Genomic DNA, 20,353 nt, shown 5'->3' with positions numbered 1-20,353 from the left:
CCTAAGATGCCTATATACAAATAAGGACCTGGCTATAAGCCATGTGCCAATAGTCTAATGTATCTACACGTCATCCATGTGACATGACTGTTGGCTTAGGGTAAACATTTTTAAAAATAAATAAATCAGCACAATTTTACCCAACACTGGGATGAACTGCTAAAAAATTAATTAATTTGATGGCTTAGTAAAACCCACAACAGTCAAGTTGCAATGACGAAGCTGAGCTAAGTCACATAACTGGCCTAAGGAATTGTGCATTCCAATACCGTTATAAAGGCACATTTATGTAAGGACCACACACAAAGTAAAGAAGTACAAATTAATAGTCTTAAAAAAAAATACAGCTGAAAATATCTTTTTCAGGATGTTCCAGAGAGAGGCATGAAAACTTTCAATTAAATATTTGAGAAAGTTGTGAAGTAGTCATCCACATAAAAGCAACATACAACTTAACTAGTTTTTGTAAAGGATTTAGTGGAGCATAGTTTATTACATTTACTTTGATTACAAGCCAACAGTTGCAAAAGGTGTCAATGAACAGATGCACGCTAACACATCAGCACTCATATACAACCATAGCTAACACCAGTGGAAACTGAAGGGCAGAAGTGTTGAACTGAAACTTTCTAATCTTAAAACATGTTGGAGAGCTTGTGCAAACTGATTAAACCAAGAGTGTTCAAGTGCTTTTGTCTTTGTTTACTTATGAATCAATATCCAAGAAGCATGGGAGGGGGGAACTTATATGCACCTTCAATCATGCAAGATTAACATACCATAAAGCAGATAACTGAAATAAACTGTACACGTAAGCCAAGTTGCCTTTCTCAATGCTTATAGGAACAGTTATTTACAAGTCATAAAGTTCAGTTAAAAATTAAATAAAACTAACATTTATCACAATGTCATGAGAAATACAACAGAAAAAAAATCAGGTATGTTTCACAAGGTCAGCAATTTGCTTAGGGAAACTTTCCGATATCTAGGAGGTAAAAGAGCAGATTTCTGTTTTTTCTTAAATGTTATTTTAGTAGCTTTAAAGGGGGTACTCACCTTTAAAGGCACAGTAACAAAAACAAATTAAAGCATTTTAGAGTAATGAGATATATCTCCAACAAAATGTATCTTATCTGCTTGTCTCTTGCAGATCCCCTCATAAATGGCTGACACCTTACACGCAGATTGATATTCCTTTTGTTGGACATTTGACCTATGAGCTGAATGTTGGATCTATCTATCTAACTATCCATCTATCGAACACCACAGCTTTATTGTAATCAGCTTGAAAAAGGAACTAAAATGTTTTGAAAGCTTGCCATGAATATATTAGTTAGCCAATAAACGTATCACCTGTATACCACTTTGTTATTTTTTATTTCAAAAGAGTTGCCCTGTAAGAAAATATCCCAAAAACCCCCAAGGCCCAGGTAAAAGATCCTGTACATACACAGATACATAGTAGCATATCCATTGACTGTGAATGTTACATCTATTATTAGGATCATCACTGCAGGATTTGATAAACAGGTGGAGTTTTACCTTGTTGTTACATGGTTTGGCACCATTTTTGTCTATGTGAGCACACTGGTGGGGTAATGTTGCAATGATTAAGGTCCCAGAAGGGGACAAAGTGTTAAGCAAAAAATATAATTAACTCTTTTTTGGTCCAAATATCTGTCACAGAGTGCCTCTGTATCAGTAAGCCTGCGTGGGAACAATCAGATCTGCAGGAAGTGTAGAGAAGCTGTGGTTCCTCTCATTTCCTCATCTGCTGATTCACCATGAAACCACCACCAAGGTTACTATACAGATGAAATTTCCACTTTGGACAGGTCAGCTGTGACATATATAGGCAGCTAAAAGAAGGGAGAATCGAACATGGAAAGAAAATGGCAAAAGCAGAGGAGATCAGAAAAGATATGCAGTATAAGTAGGCACATGGAAAGAAAAATGTTGGTGAGAATATGGGTATAAAAGTAGAAGGAAAGATAGCGTCACAAGCGGCACAGAAGGTTAAAGGAAATTTATACTAGGGATGCACCGAATCCAGGATTCGGTCTTTTTCAGCAGGATTCGGATTTGTCCGAATCCGTCTGCCTGGCCGAACCGAATCCTAATTTGCATATGCAAATTAGTTGTGGGGAGGGAAATCGCATGACTTTGTCACAAAACAAGCAAGTAAAAAATGTTTTCCCCTTCCCATCCCTAATTTGCATATGCAAATTAGGATTTGGATTGGTATTCGGCCGAATCTTTCGAGAAGGATTCGAGGATTCAACTGAATCCAAAATAGTGGATTCTGTGCATCCCTAATTTATACCCACCAAACTATGTAGGTCTTTATAAAAAATATATTACCGTATATACTCGAGTATAAGCAGAGTTTTTCAGCCCCCAAAATATGCTGAAAAACTCTACCTCGGCTTATACTCGGGTCAAGCGCAAAAACGGTCGCTGGCGCCTAAGAATATTCGCCGGCGCCTTAGAATAGTAGCCGGCGCCTAAAAATATTCGTCGGCGCCTTAGAATAGTAGCCGGCGCCTAAGATTATTCGTCGGCGCCTTAGAATAGTAGCCGGCGCCTAAGATTATTCGCCGGCACCTTAGAATAGTAGCCAGCGCCTAAGAATAGTCATCCAAAAACGAGATTGAAACTTACCAGAAGCTGCTGCATTTCTCACCCTCGGCTTATACTCGAGTCAATAAGCTTTCCCAATTTTTGGAGGTAAAATTAGGTACCTCGGCTTATACACGGGTCGGCTTATACACGAGTATATACGGTACATAAAACAGCTCATGTGTAAAATCCTGCTTCATGAAAATAAACCAGTTTCATTATGACATACTTTTTTAATAGTATGTGCCATTGGGTAATCCTAAATGGAAAATTGCATTTTAAAAAAATAAGGACCGCCCCGGGATCGTAGGATTCACTGTGCACCCAGTTCAGTCTTTGGCTTCCACACTTCTTCCTGTTACAGTTAGAGCGGTCAGGTGATCTCTGAGGCAGCATACAGACCATCACAAAATACACACACACAAAAAAAAAAAAGTAGGTCACCACAGGTTCAAAACTGAAAGTTTCCTAATTTCTTAGAATAGACACACAAAAAAAAAAAAGATAAAATATGAATACGGCCATTATGTTTTCAGAAATAACTATTTTCAGACATCTGCCAGATATTTAGCATTGCTGATAAAAATCTCCAAACGTAACGTTAAAGGGTAAAGGTGGCCATAAACGGGCCGATAAAAGCTGCCGACAGACCGAGTCGGCAGCTTATTGGCCTGTGTATGGGGGCCCCCGACGGACTTCCCCGATCGAGATCTGGCCAAAAGTCGGCCAGATCTCGATCGGATTAAAAATCCCATCAGATCGCGGCCGCATCTGTTCGTTGATGCGGTCCCGCGATCCGACCGCCCGTTTGCGTTCGCTAGGATCCGATCGGATCAGCCCGATATTGCCCACCTCAAGGTGGGCATATCGGAGGGAGATCCGCTCGTTTGGCGACATCGCCAAACGAGCGGATCTCTCCATGTATGTGCACCTTAAGTCCACCTTTAACTTTTAGTATGTAACAGATGGCCCTATCCTAAGCAACCTTTCAATTGGCCTTCATTACTTAATTTGCATAATTTTCAAATTATTAGCATTCCTTTTTTTTCCAGCCTCTAGCTATCTGTTTGTTGTAATCACTGTACTGCAACAAACAGATGGACAGTTCAGTCATATTTTTTTAATAGGGTCTGCTACATGGTTGCTAGAGTAATTAAGGCAGAGCAACCAATAGAGTTGAATTTGCAAGTCTGAAAACAAAGCAATAAAACCACAAACAAAATAACAGCAATAATCGTCCTCTTTCTCCTTCTTTGCACAGCTGCGCATGCGCAGTAGAACGCAAAGCGGAAATTTAACTAAAAAGTCGGCTATTTCGTTCAACTGCGTTTGCCCCAGCAAATTTGAAGAAAGAAGATAACGGAAGTGGATCACTCCGTCGTGCTCACTGTTATAATAACCCCGGGCCAGTACAGTTTTCTGCCGATAGGAGCACCGGCCTGGGGTTTCAGGTAAGTCAATACAATCATTTTCTGAAAACCGATCCGATCAAATCTGCACTGACTTTTCCCACCCTATTGATGAATAAATTTTCACAAAAACTTATTGTGCAGGAAAAGACTTGATAAAATCTATCCTAATAGCACTATTTTTTTCAGATTTGTCATCCAAAACTTTTCTTTGATTATCGCCTGAAAACCACAAAATATTCGTATTATTGAACGAAACCTGGCGCAGATCAGGATATCTTCCAATTGTAAATGGGACATCTGCCATTGACTTCTACATGAACTCGCCAGGTCTGAGATTGAGTACTTTTTTATTCAGAGTTTTAACACCATCATGGTTTAATAAATCACAAAAAATCCTATTTTTTTTTTCCACCAAATGATGGTGTTCTCCCCTTTAAAAGTCCAAACATAAAAAAAAATCAGACTAATAAATAACCCCCTTAGTCTATGGCAGGGTATTTTTTTTTGTATTTTGTAGCCATAAAAAGCAGCTGCTACTGGTAGCTCCATGTGTCTTCATCCTAAAGACAATCGGGTTTGCTTAAGAAGTCAATCATTCCTGAGTGAATGATTTTGCAGTTTTAAGAATCAAGTGTAAATGAAAAATCGTGAGGTTAGAAACACTTTTTCATATTCGTAGCAAAAGACTTTCATCTTTATTATCCCAAGCACATCCTTGATGCTTTGGTAACAATACTTTTATATTGCTCCAAAGGTTAAGAATGATTGAGAGGGTGATATACTGCATTATGAAGGTTGAGAACTTGAGAGTTCTATGCCAGACTTACTAATGCAAGGTCAAATTAGCTGAACATTGAAGTAAGTAGAAGTCTAATGTCTTATCACAGGTACTTAAAGAGCACGAGGAGCAACACAGGAAAAAGTAAAAATAAATGTTCTGTTCTTACTTTGACTAGACAGAAGTTCCTTTATTACCAAGCAAAAAACCAAGACATTACATTTTTAGTTGAAAGAGCAGCAGAATGCATTTACTTGGCATGGTTTAGGGTTATTTTTATCCAGGTAGAAGTGCAGTATAAAGTGCCCAGCATGCATTAGAGCACAATCTACAATTGGTTGATTCCCATTAAACAATGTTTTAAATGAATGGTGTCTAATTATACTAATGCACATGACTGATTCACTTTGTTCCAACGCAACTCTGTGCAGTTTAGGTAAAGGACAAATTGTGTATATTGATCACAACTTTGCACCCGGGGAAAAGCACAAAACGTCTGCACTGGAGGAGAAAGCAATTAAAGGGGTTGTTAATCTTTAAATTAACTTTTTGTATCATGAGGAGGGTGATTTTCTGAGACAATTTGCAATTGTTTTTCAATTTTTTATTATTTGTGTTTTTTCTCAGTTATTTAGCCTTTTATTCAGCAGCTCTCCAGTTGGCAATTTCAGCAATCTGGTTGCTAGGGTCCAAATTAGCCTAGCAACCATGGATTGATTTGAATGAAACACTGGAATGTGAATAGAAGAGAGACTGGATAGAAAGAGGAGTAATAAAAAAAACAAGGACAATCAATGTGTAGCCTTACAGAGCATTTGTTTTTAGATGGGGTCCGTGACACCCATTTGAAAGTTGGAAAGAGTCAGAAGAAAAAGGCAAATATTAATAATAAAAAAAAACAAAAAACCCATAAACAATAAAACATGAAAGACAATTGGAAAGTTGCTTAGAACTAGCCATTCAATGACATACTAAAAATTAGGGGTGAATCACCCCTTTAAGAAATTTAAATAGGCTGAGAAAGAGTAATTGTAACTGGGAACTGTGGGATGTTTACAGCATGCCCTAATAAAAATTTAAAAATTACATTTTGTTGGAGTTTTAGATGACTTTTAACTTGCAGTTGGAAGAGCTCAATCCAAATATTCCAATACTCCATATTTAGACTTATTTTCAGTGGCTCCTTTGGGCAGCTACTTCCAGGGATTCAAGTCTTAACTGCACAGGCTTTAACATCCAAATGTATCACTGGGGTGATTACCAAAAAAAACTTTTGATCATTTAGAAACAAAATTCACAATCACACCAAGCAGACAGGCACCATTTTGTGAACACTTATTAAAGGCAAGCTTTTCATCACAAAATCTTGTTTATGAACCAGAATGGGAAAATTGATGCCCAGATTCATGCACAGGCTACAAAAGTATAGATAGTGAGGAGGAAGGGGGGCATTTTTTTTTTCTAGTTTGGAATTTCAGCAACTGTCTGGTTGCTAGGGACTTGTTTTACTTAGCAATCAACCAGTGGTTTGCATGAGAGACTGGAATATGAATAGGAAAGGCACTGAATTGAAAGATAAGGAATAAATAATACAAGTGTAACCTCACAGAGCAAAGAATATACCATGGGATAGACAAATTGGGTTTGTACACATTCAAGACATGCATGTTGTCCGTTATTTAAAATAATAAAAGTGCTATATAAAAACAACTGCTCACTATGGTAGCATCCAATGAAACATAAATATTATAGAAAAATCTGAAGAGATCTGTTGGTTGCCACGTTATAAAGAAAAAAAAAAGAAAAAAAAAAAAAGATATTTAAACAATTCATTTTTGCAAAAGTAGTGCATGAAAAAAAAGGAACAGAAACCAAGCATTGAAGACACAACATGTTTTGCTTGGTTGTTGTAGACTGCAAAACCACAGTTCTGCAGAGTTTAATGAATGTGGCTTAAAGCCACTGTGTAATACTTTGGTTTACCAAAATGCAGTAAACCGTCTTGTCTAGGTCTCTTAAAATTTCCAGTGCTGTTTTTTCATAGCTCTTGCACTACAAGAATAAAACTAATCTGGAGATATTGTCAGAATTCCAGACGATATCCCACTTTCATTTCAGAAGAACAATGTATAATTTTTGTTAACAATATTATAGCTTAGAGTTGACAATTAGACACAGATTACAGCTATTATGTTTACCCAAGAAAGTTGCCAGCATATCAATGGCAGAGCTCTAGAGTTGGTGAACTACTCATTTACAAACTTGTTTTGAGATAATCACTACTTGCTATTTGCACTTGCATTAGGAGCATACTGCCAGAAAAGATGGCTGGGGTGTTTTATTCAACTGCTTAATTCTGTGGGTTTTCATTCAAGCAGAGTGAAAAGGCTTTTAAATTAATAAATTGCAGAAAAGTCTCAGATCAGAGTTTCTTCAGAAATGGCTAATTTTTATGAAAGAATACAGGCACTCTGGCGCTTAACAGATCCAGCAGGCAATGGATCATACATATGGCCTAAAAAGCCCAATCTAGGTAAGACAGCATCAGTGTGCTGATATTGTTTACGCCTTAGCAGATTTTTTAAACCTGCTAATAGATACCTGCCTGATTTTTAGGCAAGTCAGTCATACAGGATTGTAATTGATATTGATTAAAGCCAAACCAATTAAAAGGTCTCTAGCTGCTATTAACTACAGAATCTCATTTTGAGCACTAATCTACTGCTGCTAGAGCACATATTTCTGAGGGGGTGTGAATGGTACAGGTTATATTAACCAGCATTACATTAGCATCCTCTATCTAATAACAAGCTAAATTGTAATTGTACAACACATGGGGACACAAGCTATGCCAAATTTATTATATATATATATACACATACATACATACATATATATACATACACATACATACATATATATACATACACACATATATATACATACACATACATACATACATACATATATATACATACACACAGGGCAGCCATCAGGGGGGGACAGGGGGGAGAGTTGTAGGGGGCCCCGAGGGTAAGGGGGGCCCTGGCCACGCCACACTGAGAGCTGCTGACTTCGGGAAGGCATGGACGTTTAAGGGGCCCTGACCACCAATTTTCTTATAATGTGTGGGGGGGGGGCCTGGCCACCAATATTTTTTCTCATGTGGGGTCCTAGCCACCAATATTTTTTAATTTGGGGGCCCTGGCCACAAATGTTTTTTTATGGGGGGCCCTGACAACCAAGATTTTTTATTTTTTATTAACATGTGTGGGTTTTACTGTGTGGTGGGGAGCGGACCTGTAGGTGTGGCTTGTAGTGGGCGCAGCCCAGGGGGCCCAGGAAATGTTGTCGTATGGGGCCCTGTGATTTCTGATGGCGGTCCTGCATACACATATATACATACACATATACATACATACACATATACATACATACATACATACATACATACATACACACACACACACACACACACACACATATATATACACACATACATATACACACACACACATACACACACTTTGGGGTCAATATATAGGCACTCTTTGAGCCAATGTAATTTTTCCCGGCACCATTTCAGCTGGCACGGAAGCAGCCAAAATCACTGCTGCCGCCTTACACTGCCTTCAGTGAGAACCATTGAATAATGCTCTAAAGTGCACTTTCGGTGTACTAGAGAAGTCAGACGGTTCTTAAGGAAGTCAGCAGGTACAGTTTGGGCACTTTTAGCTGAAGTGTCATTATGTCAAAACATGATTCAATCTGCTGAACAAACAAAGGATACTGGTTCACTGTACTTTAAACAAAGTAGCATGGTTATACAATATGTACGGTTATTCCTAAACTACACATACAATGTTACAGTAACAGGCACTAAGGCAGGATCAACCAACAGTGTAAACAGATTTAATTTCTCAAGTTTTTTTCACAGCATTGTGAGATATCACAATGCTGTCACTACCAGATCACTTATGAAGCGCATGCCCAAGAGTAGATAGTGTATGCGGGAATGTGCATGGAAGTGTAACAGATACAACAGCAGTTTTCACTTCTCCTATTTTCCAGAAAACACCAAACTCAGCTTTTCAGAATCACTAGCAGTAGAAGTGAAACTCCCAACTTCAAAGCCCTCTTTTGCCAGATGACAGACTATGGTGATGACAAAGATGCTCAGCAAAGGTTTTACTTGCAAAAGTTCACAATATCTCCTTTCGCCTCTCTGCCTGGTGAAAGAGCAACACAATCGGCTGCTTGCCTTCATTAAATAACTTAACAACAGGAGGGGAAAAGCATGGAATGGGAATGGAAGTCTGACACTTCTGACAAAACATTGTTTTTTCACTGTATAGTTAGAAGCAAACAGCCTCTTGGTAACTCATTTCAAAAGAATAGGAAAGCTAATAAATCAGCAAAAGCAGGACAAGTTAAACAACCAAAGCTAATTAAAGAGCCACTGGTGCAGCTTGGAAATATCCTCATGGGCAGAGTAAATGCTTTAACCACTGTCACAAGCCAAAGTATCTTACAAAAATAGATAAAGCAAAGGGGAAGACTTACTTTTCTACCTTGTTTCATTTTGAAGAAATGTCATGATAAGTATATAAGCTACGCTTAATTAGACTGCAATGAAAATATTACATATGAGGCAAGATCTAATTCTTTCACAAGTTCATTCTGAAAATATCTGCCTCATTCCTGTTTATTATGAAAGAGGGAATCACCACACACACACACACACACACACACACACACTTATTTTTAAATATGTAACACAAACATATCTGCATCCTGAAACATCACATGTAACGGTTGCTGCTACGAACTGAAAACCTGTACACAAGTTGTATTATTATTAGTGGTGCTTGCGAAGCAAAGCATCACTACTGTTATCTTGCAAACTTATTTTTATTCTTCTTCCGTATGAAAGTTTGGCGCGTAACTAGTCCCGCACCGTTTGTCCTAGACCCATGAATGAGGTGTCAAATCGTGCGGCTTAATCGGGAATGGGGTGGTATGACTTTTCTAAGGGGTGGGTGGTTAATTGCCCCTTGCGGGGGCAATTAACCACCCCGAAAAGTCCCATAGATTAACATTGAGGCCAACTTTTGACGGATTCTAGCGCAGAGAGGGAATCTTGTAGAAACGTTAAATTTACCACATTTGAAGAGGTTTGCGACCTGTGTCAGATGATACCCCACACGAGGGTATAAGTTTTACCCCCGGGGCAGGAGAGGTCCCCAAATTTGCCCCATTGACTTATAATGGGGAATTTATCGAATAATTAGTTTGTCGCAGACCCATGAATGAGGTGTCAAACCGTTCAGCTTATTCGGGAATGGGGTGTTGTGACTTTTCTGTCCTATTTTGGGGACCCAAAAAAGTGAGCGGAGCCGCAAACAACCAATCAGATTTTCCCTATTGACTTCAATGAGAAAATGTAAACAGCTGTAATTCTCACAGTAATAAAGCCAGAGCTCCCAAACTTGGCACCGTGGGTCACTGGGTGACTGCAGCCAAAATTTACAAAAAGTGGGCGGAGTCTACAACAGCCAATCAAATTTCAGCCATTCAATTAAATAGGAAAATTTTAAACTGCTGCCGCTCTTAGACGGTTAATGGCAGCCTCCTCAAAGTTGGCACAGTTGGTCACTGGGGGACGGATTAAAATTAAGAAAAGTGGGTGGAGCCAAAACCAACCAATCAGATTTCTTTGATTGGTTTTAATGGGAAAAATTAAGAAGGCTGCCATTCTCTCAGTATTGATGTCAGGGACCTTGAATATCACAAATGTGGTCACTGGGGGTTTCCACTTCAAGTTTAGAAAAAGTGGGCGGAGCCACCAACAACCAATCAAATTTCATTCATTGATTTTCAATAGAAAAAAATAGAAATGCTGCCATTTTTACACATTAAATGACAGCATTCCCAAACTTTGGTATGTTAGTCACTGAGTGACTGTGGTTCACAATTAGGAAAAAAAGGGGCGGGGCAACAACAGCCAATCAGATTTGGGCCTGAGTTTTGCCACGGCAAGCACCACTCACATTTTCTTCAGGAAATGTACCTCTCTCGTTGTTATTAAAAGTGCACTTTTAACCTCAGGCCAAGCTTAAAAATAATACATATGTATTACAGTCACAGAATCAGAGGCGTAACTATAGAGGAAGCAGTTCCGGGGGGGGGGGGGCGCAAGAGTTTTAGAGGGCCCCATGAGCCCCTAGTTTATAACCAACTTCAATATATATTGGTAAAACAGGACAATCTCTGGATATGCTGGGGGCCCTAAAATCAATTTGCAGTGGGGCCCACGAACATTCTAGTTATACCACTGCATAGGATCATACCTATTAGGAACCCAATATTCAGAAAGCTCTGAATTACAGGAAGGCCATCTCCCACAGGGTCCCTTTTAATCAAATAATTCAAGTTTTTGAAGTTGATTTCCTTTTTTCTGTAATAACAAACCAGTATGTTGTACTAGTTCCCAACTAACCTACAATTAATCCTTATTAGGGCAAAATAATCCTATTGGGTTTAATTAACGTTTTAGTTAACCAAATTCTGGAAAGACTCCTTATATGGAGAACCCCAGGTCACAAGCATTCTGGATAACATGTCCTGAACCTATATAAACCTAAAATCTTCCATATTTGGAGCACCATGTCTATGATCTACTTAACCATTAAAGAAACCCAGTACCAAGTAATTTAATAATGATTTATGCCGATTTAGTTAAGATCAATTACATACATTTGTATTATATTACTGAGGAACATATAATTTTGAATGGAACTTAATGTTTTCAGTTTTAGGGAAGACAGTTTTTTAAAAAAACAAGAGAACATTATTAAATGGAACGAAGAAAAAAAAAAAAAAAAACTCACAAGAAACCTCCGTGGACTATCAATATTTTATGTAATGCAGGCCAATGCCATTCTAGAAAACTAGAAAATAGCTTACTAAAAAGACCAAACCTAATTAAAAACAGTTTCTTCTACAGCCACAGCTTTGATTTTGCTTATTTACACATTAACTTCAGCCTCCTTTTGGAAAATCCACTCTATTCACCGTTACACGCAGGGCCTTTTATCTGCCCTGCACAGCATTTTCTTCTGCAGATGAAGTAGATGCCGATTGATTTGCTGTCGAGCATGGTAAATTAATAGCAACAAATTGCTGAGGGCCCATCTCACTGCTCTACCATGCTTCAGCAGTTTTGCTTTATTTTCTCCATGATGGGCAGCAGTCAGGCCTCTTCAAGTCAATTTCTCCTTAACAACCTGCAATACTTTTCAATGGTGAAAATAGAGCTATTCCTTGTAAGTCAAAAATCAATATCCTATTGCCCTTAGAAAATGCTAAACAAGCAATATTGGCAATGCACTTGGTACCAGAGGGTATCAGATATAATGCAAATCCATACTGCTTCCCTCCTTGAAGTTATTACAGTTTGCTAAAAGGATTCTAATGTCATTTATCATCATTTACCATCGACTACTGCAGCTACGATTATGACATCCTATCAGCCTGCCGAGGCCTTTCATGTCTGCTCAATTAATATTTCAGCAGCACTTCAAAATGGCTGTTGCCCAGGACTAGCAATAAAATTTACATGGCGAGAGCATTGTTGCACTTAACTCCTTCAATGTCGATTCAGAGCTTTAGATACATCCATGCATGGAGCACAAAGAAGTCATATACACATTATATATTCCCCACAATGCCCATTCAGCTTTTATTTTTATGACAATGTTGCATAAAATGGCCCTTTCAATAGTCAATGGTTTGCATGACTGAAGAATAAGCAACATTCAACCCCCCCCCACATAAACACTCTGCAATTCATTGCTTTTTCCTCCAAGTCAAAAGTACATCATCTTCCCAAATCCCCCACATTTTTTAAGCAACACAATTTATTCCATTACCAAAAATTTTAATTATGTTCTCAAACATAATTGTTAAAAATTGGCAACATTACACAGGCTTAATTAAGATTAAATCCAATTAACTAAATGTACTTTAATTGGTACTAATTGCATTAGCTTTCCATTCAGAATGACAAATTCCCCATAGGTTTCGCTTTAATAGTCTTCTATCAAAATCAACATTGGATGACTGATGATGAGCAACAAAACAAGGGGGAGGGCTAGGTTGGAAACATCGACCCTACATAGTTAAAGCAGTGTGTGTGTGTTTATCCTTTCATCAATTTGCCAAGTCACAGAGTTCTGCCTCAATCACTGGCTTCATCTTCTGTTCCAATGAAATAATATCCCACAGAAGCCTGCTTGAATAGGGCCAAGAAAAACAAGACGGGATGCACACACACACACACACAAAAAAGTGCAATTCAAACACACAGGAGGTTTAAATAGCAAGGCCACCAATTACTAGGGTCCTTCCCAGGTCTCTGGAGATCTTTGCTCTTGAACCCTGAGAGGCATAAATCCAATAAGCCTAACCTGATCTGGAGGACTCTGTGCAATTATGCCGCAGGGCAACTTCACAGAATTATAACCGGCTTTCTATTACAAGGGTATCAAGTAAGTACATCTGGATGAGCGCCTGAAAGGAACCAAGGCCTTCTGTCTAGTAAATGAAAACAAAGATAGATATACCACCTTTCTCTCCACCCTCGCCTCCTCCTGTTTTTGTGAAAGGAGGAGGAAGAAGAGATTAAAAGGGAATACAGTAAAGTATGTAGTTTACTAGGACTGTCTGTAGTTCCTAATGCGATAAACAGCCAGACAGATTAGGTGTACATCTGCATTAAGGAGGGCTGTATAAAGATCATTTTTTGAGTTGGTGGGAGATTATGTAGCTTTCCTTTTAAGTGTTGGGGGGGGGGGGGATATGAAAGCAGAATATTTCACCAACTGCAGAATTATGTATGCAGAATAATATTCAGAAATTAAAATACTAGCAACATATTTTGGAAAAACAAGCTTCAACGTTACATTAGCCACTAAATCTTACATCATTAAACTCTCTAAAGCATCTAATTAATTTCCCGGTAGCAAACAGTGACAGAACATTTAGAGCCAGTATTGCATTTAAACCCTGATAATTACTAAGCTGGTCTGATGCAGCAATTCATTGGGGCCATCAGCAGTTGATGAAGTCCATAAGTATTACGGCGTTGTTTACATTGCTAATTTGAACAAAAAACGACCGTAATGGAAAATTATATTCTAATTAAGACTAATCCTTCGTAATCCTCTATTTAAATCATAATTACATATACAAGTTCCCTATTAAAGTGGAAATGCAACCCTCAATATAATAGTTAGCACAGAGTTAGGCACTTGCATCAGTCTATCAGTCACCTTTCCAATTAGCAGGGGAATAAAACTTTGGTTTTTAAGTCCACTGTGCCCTTAATCAACCCTCTATTTCACATTAACAGAATTCTCTGACCAAAAGCAAATAACCAACATTCCTGCAAACACCAGACTGAAGAAAATCAGAACTGGATGTCTGTTTAACACCGTAAAAGCATTTTCTTCATCATAAAATAAAAAAAAAAAAATTAAAGAAAGGCTCTGCTTTAGCACAAGAATGCAAAAGAAGCTCACGTTACCCATAATAATTTTTTCATCCACGAAAGAACAGTTCACATGCACAACTGGTTATATAGAAAATGATTCATATATATCAATATACTCTTGTAAGACCTAGGACAACAGATTAAATGAGCACCACACACATGCATATAGTATTACATTGTATGACATATGCTTTAAGAACTTTAATCAGTGGCAACAGCTCAGGCTAAAGTTAATATAAACCAGTCCTTATTTTACAAATATATATATTTTTTCAAATCTCAATAGGTTATAGCCTACTATATATGACTCATATAAACACACATGGGTAGCCAATACACAATCCTTTGAAACAATGTTTATAAATTCTTGAGGTTATGCACCAAACAAAAAAAAAAAAAAAAAAGAGGGGTAGAAGAAATGTGAAAGGACTTTGCATTAAACACATTTAAGAACAGAGGTAAGACAGCATACCTGTTTGTGCATCTCAATGTTCAGTCCATATGACATCTCGTAGTACTAGAAGAGATGGATATAACCCATTAGATAACCTTGGTGCTAGAGGCCAGGGAATTGTTATGAATTGACAGAAGAGCATTCCACATATCCAATACTTAAACCTATAATCTGGCATCTTGCCTCAAGCATTTCAAGCTCAGTGTGCATAAATAGACAGAACTGGGGGCAGCAAAGATGCAAGAAGAGTTTGCATTCATCATACAGCTTCCTTACCATAACATAATGTCGTTGCATCTCTGTCTTCTCGCTGGCCAGCTTTTCACATTCCAGCTTTAAACTGTGCAAATCAATGAAAGAAAATAGTCATGTTTAGGTGGAAATTTTGTTCACGGAAGCAAATAACGTGACGCGAGCGATTAGTAAAAGCAGTAGTTTTAGTAGCGAGGTTTGCTAAAATGCAATTAAATGATAGTGGGGCCTTTTCTTTCATGAAAACAAAAAAACTAACAGAACACATTAACCATTACATATACAACAAGCTCAGTGCTGTGCTTTAAATTACTGAAAATAGTCTTTAAAGTAACCTTATGTTCTGCCACTAAAAACCAGAAAGCTGTATAAAATCAGCAGGTTTAAACCAGTGGTCCACAGCTGAACTACCAACTCCAGGACCCTCAATAAACTTGGGCTCTCAAGTGTATTTTCAGAGTGGTGGTTCAATGCTAACTGGTTGGAAAAAGCCAGAGAATCTCTGTTCCAGACAATATAAATAATATAACAATTAGGAAATACATAATATATACCGTCAACCAAACTACACCAGTCTTTTTTTATTTAAACTAGCTTTGAAATTAGCAAAGTATTCCATTATTAAAAAGGGATTGTTTTTCATGCTGAGCTGGAAAGGAATTGTATCTATACCATCATGTGCTAAATAGAACAATCATGTTTGCTTACACTAAAGAACCAGTAATCATTATAAACCCTTCACCTCTGATCGTAAGCAGTGAAGGAGGTAATCCATACAGGTGAAATCACCTCAAAGTAAACCTCAGCTGCGCACTGATGCTATTGGCGTAACAGTTCAGCAGTTTATAAAAGCACATACTTGTAATCAGAGATAATAGACATACTCTGCCACATATTTGGCTTTCAAGAGCGAAGGTGTTTTAACTCGCATTTCCTATAGGAAGAAGCCAAACCCCTTCAACAGTTAACGCCTTATGTAGACAGACACACACAGACAAAATAGACTGACAACAAGGACTAAGCAAATACAAGGATCAGCTAAAGTAAACAGTATTACCTGTGGTATTGAGCCTGTAAAAACTGAAACTCCTCCTTAATCCGATCACAAGATTCAGATATGGTGAATTTGAAGGGCTGTGCTGGCTGGTGAGGGGCCTGTAAACAATAAAATATTAATTAGGAGACTAGTACAAGCTGCAACATGTATTTTCTTTTTTTTTTTTTACCAGAAGGGTATCGGTCAGCCATATATGTGTTTAAATGTACAACCACTCACACACATAATAGTCTAGCTCTAAACACAAAACTAAAGTCCACGAATAGTAAAAAGAAGATTACAGGTACAAAAGCCATGCTTCTCAATCATACAATAAATTAATAAAAGGCCATCTGTGTCATACAGGTGTTGTGTGCTTGATTGCTCTTTGCAACTGTAACGTTAGAAAGTCAAAGAACACATTTGTTGCCCAATGTTCTCATGCAGGTGCAATGCTCAGGATAATGTTTACTTATAAGTATTGTCATAAGCCGTGTTGTAACGGTCAAGTAGAGATAATTATTAAAAAAAAAAAAACAGCAGTAAAAATACCAACAGCAAATAAAAAAAGTGAAATAATGAGTCAAATAGGATCTACGTGTAAATGTAACAAGATCACAGATCATGGCACATTAATGACAGAGGCGATAAATACGCTCTGTTTAATCATTATTAAAGGGAAAGAAAGGGGGAGAAACATGCAAGTCAAAGTGTATTAGAGAAAAACAACTGCTTTAAAGAAACTGAACCACAAAGCAGAGATTCATCTGGCACCAGCGCCTAAGGCTGGAGGATATAATGTGCCCATTGAGAATCAGTACTTTAAAGTCACATGCAAAATACACACAAACAGGCAAGAGATGTGCCCTCTCCTCTTATTTAGGCTCCTCTGCAGATTTGCTTGGAGTGTTCCTACGAGAAGATGGCCACATCACCAGTACATATCTTTCTTCCCTAAGGTCATTTACTGAAGAAAGATGATTAGATCACTGGGGCTGAGATAAATCAGTTGACTGTCTGTCTTTGCGGAGTTTCTATAATGCATTTAGAAATGATAGCCATTAATGTATGGCCTTTTTTATGCAATTTCTAAATAATGAGGTGCAACATGTTTCTGATTGCCCAATGGGGGTGAATGGGCCAATTGAAGATAAACACTTTGCACCAGGGCCTCAGTTCTGGTATGTGCCTAGATCCAATGTTTGCAAGTGCCTACTCAGAGACTCACTTAAATATCCATCTACAAATTGCTTTGCACTCCACCCCCAGATTACATTACACAGTGGGTCCCAGTGCCAATAAGTTAAACGGACAGCATGTTTAGCTAAATTTGGGATATGCCATTAGGAGCGCTGTTCCTTTTTTACATTCCTCTGTGTCAGAATCATGAACGCTAAAGTCAAAGTTTTTAACTTTAAATATAAAAAGTAGGGGCTTGGACAGCTGCACAAAAAGTAATATAAATCTAAAGGCAATTAAAAATTAAGGGAAAAGGTCAAATTCATTGTCTTACTTAGATTTTATTATTTTCAGGCTATAATTCCTATTTTTTTTATTCAGACTAGAATGGCGAAGCTCATTAGTTGCATAAAATATAAGTGGTGGGAAGTGAAGGAAAACAGAGATTTGCATGCCTAGCACAAGACAAGCAATGGAGAGGCTAAATGAGTGCACATGTCAATGATGAGCCGGAGCTCACAGTGTAATAATGTGAGAGGAAAAGCAAACAACCCAAGATAACAGCCAGAGAGGAGGGGTGGGAGGAAGCATTGTCCAATATAACCATGGGATGAAGCACACAGTCCTAGGTGAAATAAAAATGGGGGCTTCTGAATGAATTTCAATTACCAAATATTACAGCTTACTCAGTGTGGGGGGAGTTACTTCCACTGAAATAATGGCTTATTCATCTCCCGCATAAACTATCCTATTTACCACAATGGAGCCTCATTGATCAATGAGGTCTTTTAATAACAGAAGAAATGTCGCATTGTAGCCCAGAAAATAAACATTTTACTTCTGTGCAGTTTATGCTTTCCTTGTCCAACCTGCAGCCTTCCCACGGAGCACACAGTATCCCAGGATGTAGTGTTGTAGTTCAACACAGCTGAAGGGCTACAGGTTGAAGATTCCTGATCGAAACAGAAAGAAATTCCCACCAACACATGGAAACAGGAATGGAAATAAGGGCTGGGGGTGGAATTACTATTAGGGGAGGGATTGGGGATGCAATAAGGACCATGCGGCTGGGAGATGAGGTAACTGCAAATCACACACTGCAAGTGAAAAGCAGGGAACAAAGAAAGGCTAGAAAGTCATATAAAGGGGGGCATAACAGTAGAGCACTGGAGTAGCAACGTGTGTGGCTTCCTAGCAGTTAACAAAACACAGCTCCAAGCACCCCTGCATGCTGACATGTTGAGAGAGAGAGAAAGCACAAGAGTAGAAGCCAAAAGCTCCTATGTGTAAGTGTAAAAGAGGAACCAAGATCATTAATTCCTAGACAGAATTGGGGGGTGCAGCCAGTATATACTTAAACATGCTTTATTAGCTTTCAGGATGGAGAAAGACAACCGCTAAAGGGTTTAGAAGGGAGCCAACGTGCAGCACTCCCCTGTAGCCAGACTGCAACTCCCAGCATCCCCGAGAAGCCTAGACTAAGCAGCTGCACTTCAGTCATAGCTGGAGGTCAAGAGGAGGAAATGAATATGACAGTCAGTGTGTGAGTGTTCCCTCCTCCCCTGGCAGTTTGTCGGTTGTATTGATCAGCTACTCACCGCCGGGTGCCTGGTCTGGGGGTACATCTTGCTCAAGTCTCGAATCATCCAAGCCGCTGGGGAGGTTCCTTGGCCAGAGCACGGAGGGTCATGGACTAATTGCAGGAGGGCACGGGAGGGGCGAGGATGGAGAGCCCCCAGCTGCACAAAGGCAGGGTGGAGGCTTGGGATCCAACTAATAGTGCTGCTCAATGAGGCTGAAGCCCCGGACTCCTCTGTTAATAATAAGGCTAAAGGTGATTAGCCACAGGCAAATGAACCCTTACACACACCACAGGAAGCTGCTGTGGAATCTCATTATCCGACAAACTGCCTTAATCTTTGCCACCCTTTCTCCTGGATCCACCGCGTGAGATCAGGGCCAATCCAGGGGCCCCAAAACAGGCGAGATCCAAAGCCAGACTCCCGTGCAACAAACAAAGCAGCAGTAGCGTGTTTACAGCAACTTTCCGACGAGTCCCTTCCCGCACTGACAACAACTTATTCCCGGGCAGATGCAGTCAGTGCCCCGATCCCTCCCGCTGGGCTTCCTCTTTAGCTGCTCTTTGTACACCTCTTACTTCTTCCCCACCAGGTTATCGCACTCGCTTTCTCCTTTCAGATGAGCTCCGGTGATTTCCCACTTCCGTCTCTCTCATCCGATCGACAACCGCGCACTTTTGTTGCGGGGAGAGAAGGTGGGTCGCTGGCGGAACTAGACAGACAATCCAAGGGATGGTCAGAAAATGTAAAATTAAATAACCCAGTCAGCCAGACTGCCGATCCGAGCAGCTCCCACACCGCGATCTGTGTAGGTGACTTCTATGACCAAATTTAGCAGCAGCAAATCATTAACATTCTGATACATATTCACAACATTGAGGGGGAAGCGCGCGGCCCTGCTGGGTAATGTAGTCCATTGACGTTTCCTTTTCACTCAAGAGGTGAGCAAACAAACAGCAATTCCCATGTAACTTAGCGCTGTGTTGTACCGCCCACGGACGCCATGTACGGCATCCACGATACCCAATAGAAAGCAAAGGAACGTTAATCGCCACTCTCCCAAGCAGTCTAACCAATGACGAAAGGGCATCACGCCCCTGTCACTTGCTTATCCCCACGTGGGGCCAAAACGTATCCGATTCATTCTTATCTTCCTTGCCCTCTTGGTATTAGCGAATCAGAACGCGAGACAGTTGGAACTCCGCCTTGGGCGGTGTGGTAATGGGGAACTGGGGCTGGAGTTTCTCATAACGAGCGTTCGAACAGGGGAAACATTTGTCCGGCTGTCAATCAAAGTAACGTGGGGCTGATGCTCGCTGCTAGTTTGTGGATGAGCCGCTGCTGCTCTGTTTGGCAATCTGTGGTGAAAACAAGCATGGAGGCACGAGGAGGGAGAGCTTGTACTCTCTTACATTACCGCACGGCTTCCTCCCCTCTCTTACTCCCTTGTCCTATGTTAGCTATCACCCACATCAAGGAATGCTGGCTAA

The 20,353-nt window shown here is 39.5% G+C and overlaps 1 protein-coding gene across 3 annotated transcripts in view; it reads right to left on the bottom strand.

The window, feature by feature from the left end:
* The window catches only part of tle4.S (transducin like enhancer of split 4 S homeolog), a 94,845-nt gene extending 74,932 nt beyond the window's left edge, over positions 1–19,913 (bottom strand). The window contains exons 1-4 of one of the 3 annotated variants that reach the window (XM_018235353.2): positions 18,882–19,913; positions 16,126–16,223; positions 15,093–15,156; positions 14,835–14,879 (exon numbers count right to left, since the gene is read on the bottom strand). In XM_018235353.2, coding sequence (XP_018090842.1) covers positions 14,835–14,879; positions 15,093–15,156; positions 16,126–16,223; positions 18,882–18,929 — 255 coding nt within the window. In that variant the 5' untranslated portion in view covers positions 18,930–19,913. The remainder of the gene's footprint in view (positions 1–14,834; positions 14,880–15,092; positions 15,157–16,125; positions 16,224–18,881) is intronic. The other 2 variants (XM_018235344.2, XM_041580151.1) reach the window with 2 other exon arrangements.
* Between the last annotated feature and the right edge of the window lie 440 nt (positions 19,914–20,353).

Source organism: Xenopus laevis, chromosome 1S, assembly GCF_017654675.1.
Source record: "Xenopus laevis strain J_2021 chromosome 1S, Xenopus_laevis_v10.1, whole genome shotgun sequence".
Lineage (NCBI taxonomy): Eukaryota > Metazoa > Chordata > Amphibia > Anura > Pipidae > Xenopus > Xenopus laevis.
This window is presented reverse-complemented; position numbering and strand designations above follow the sequence as displayed.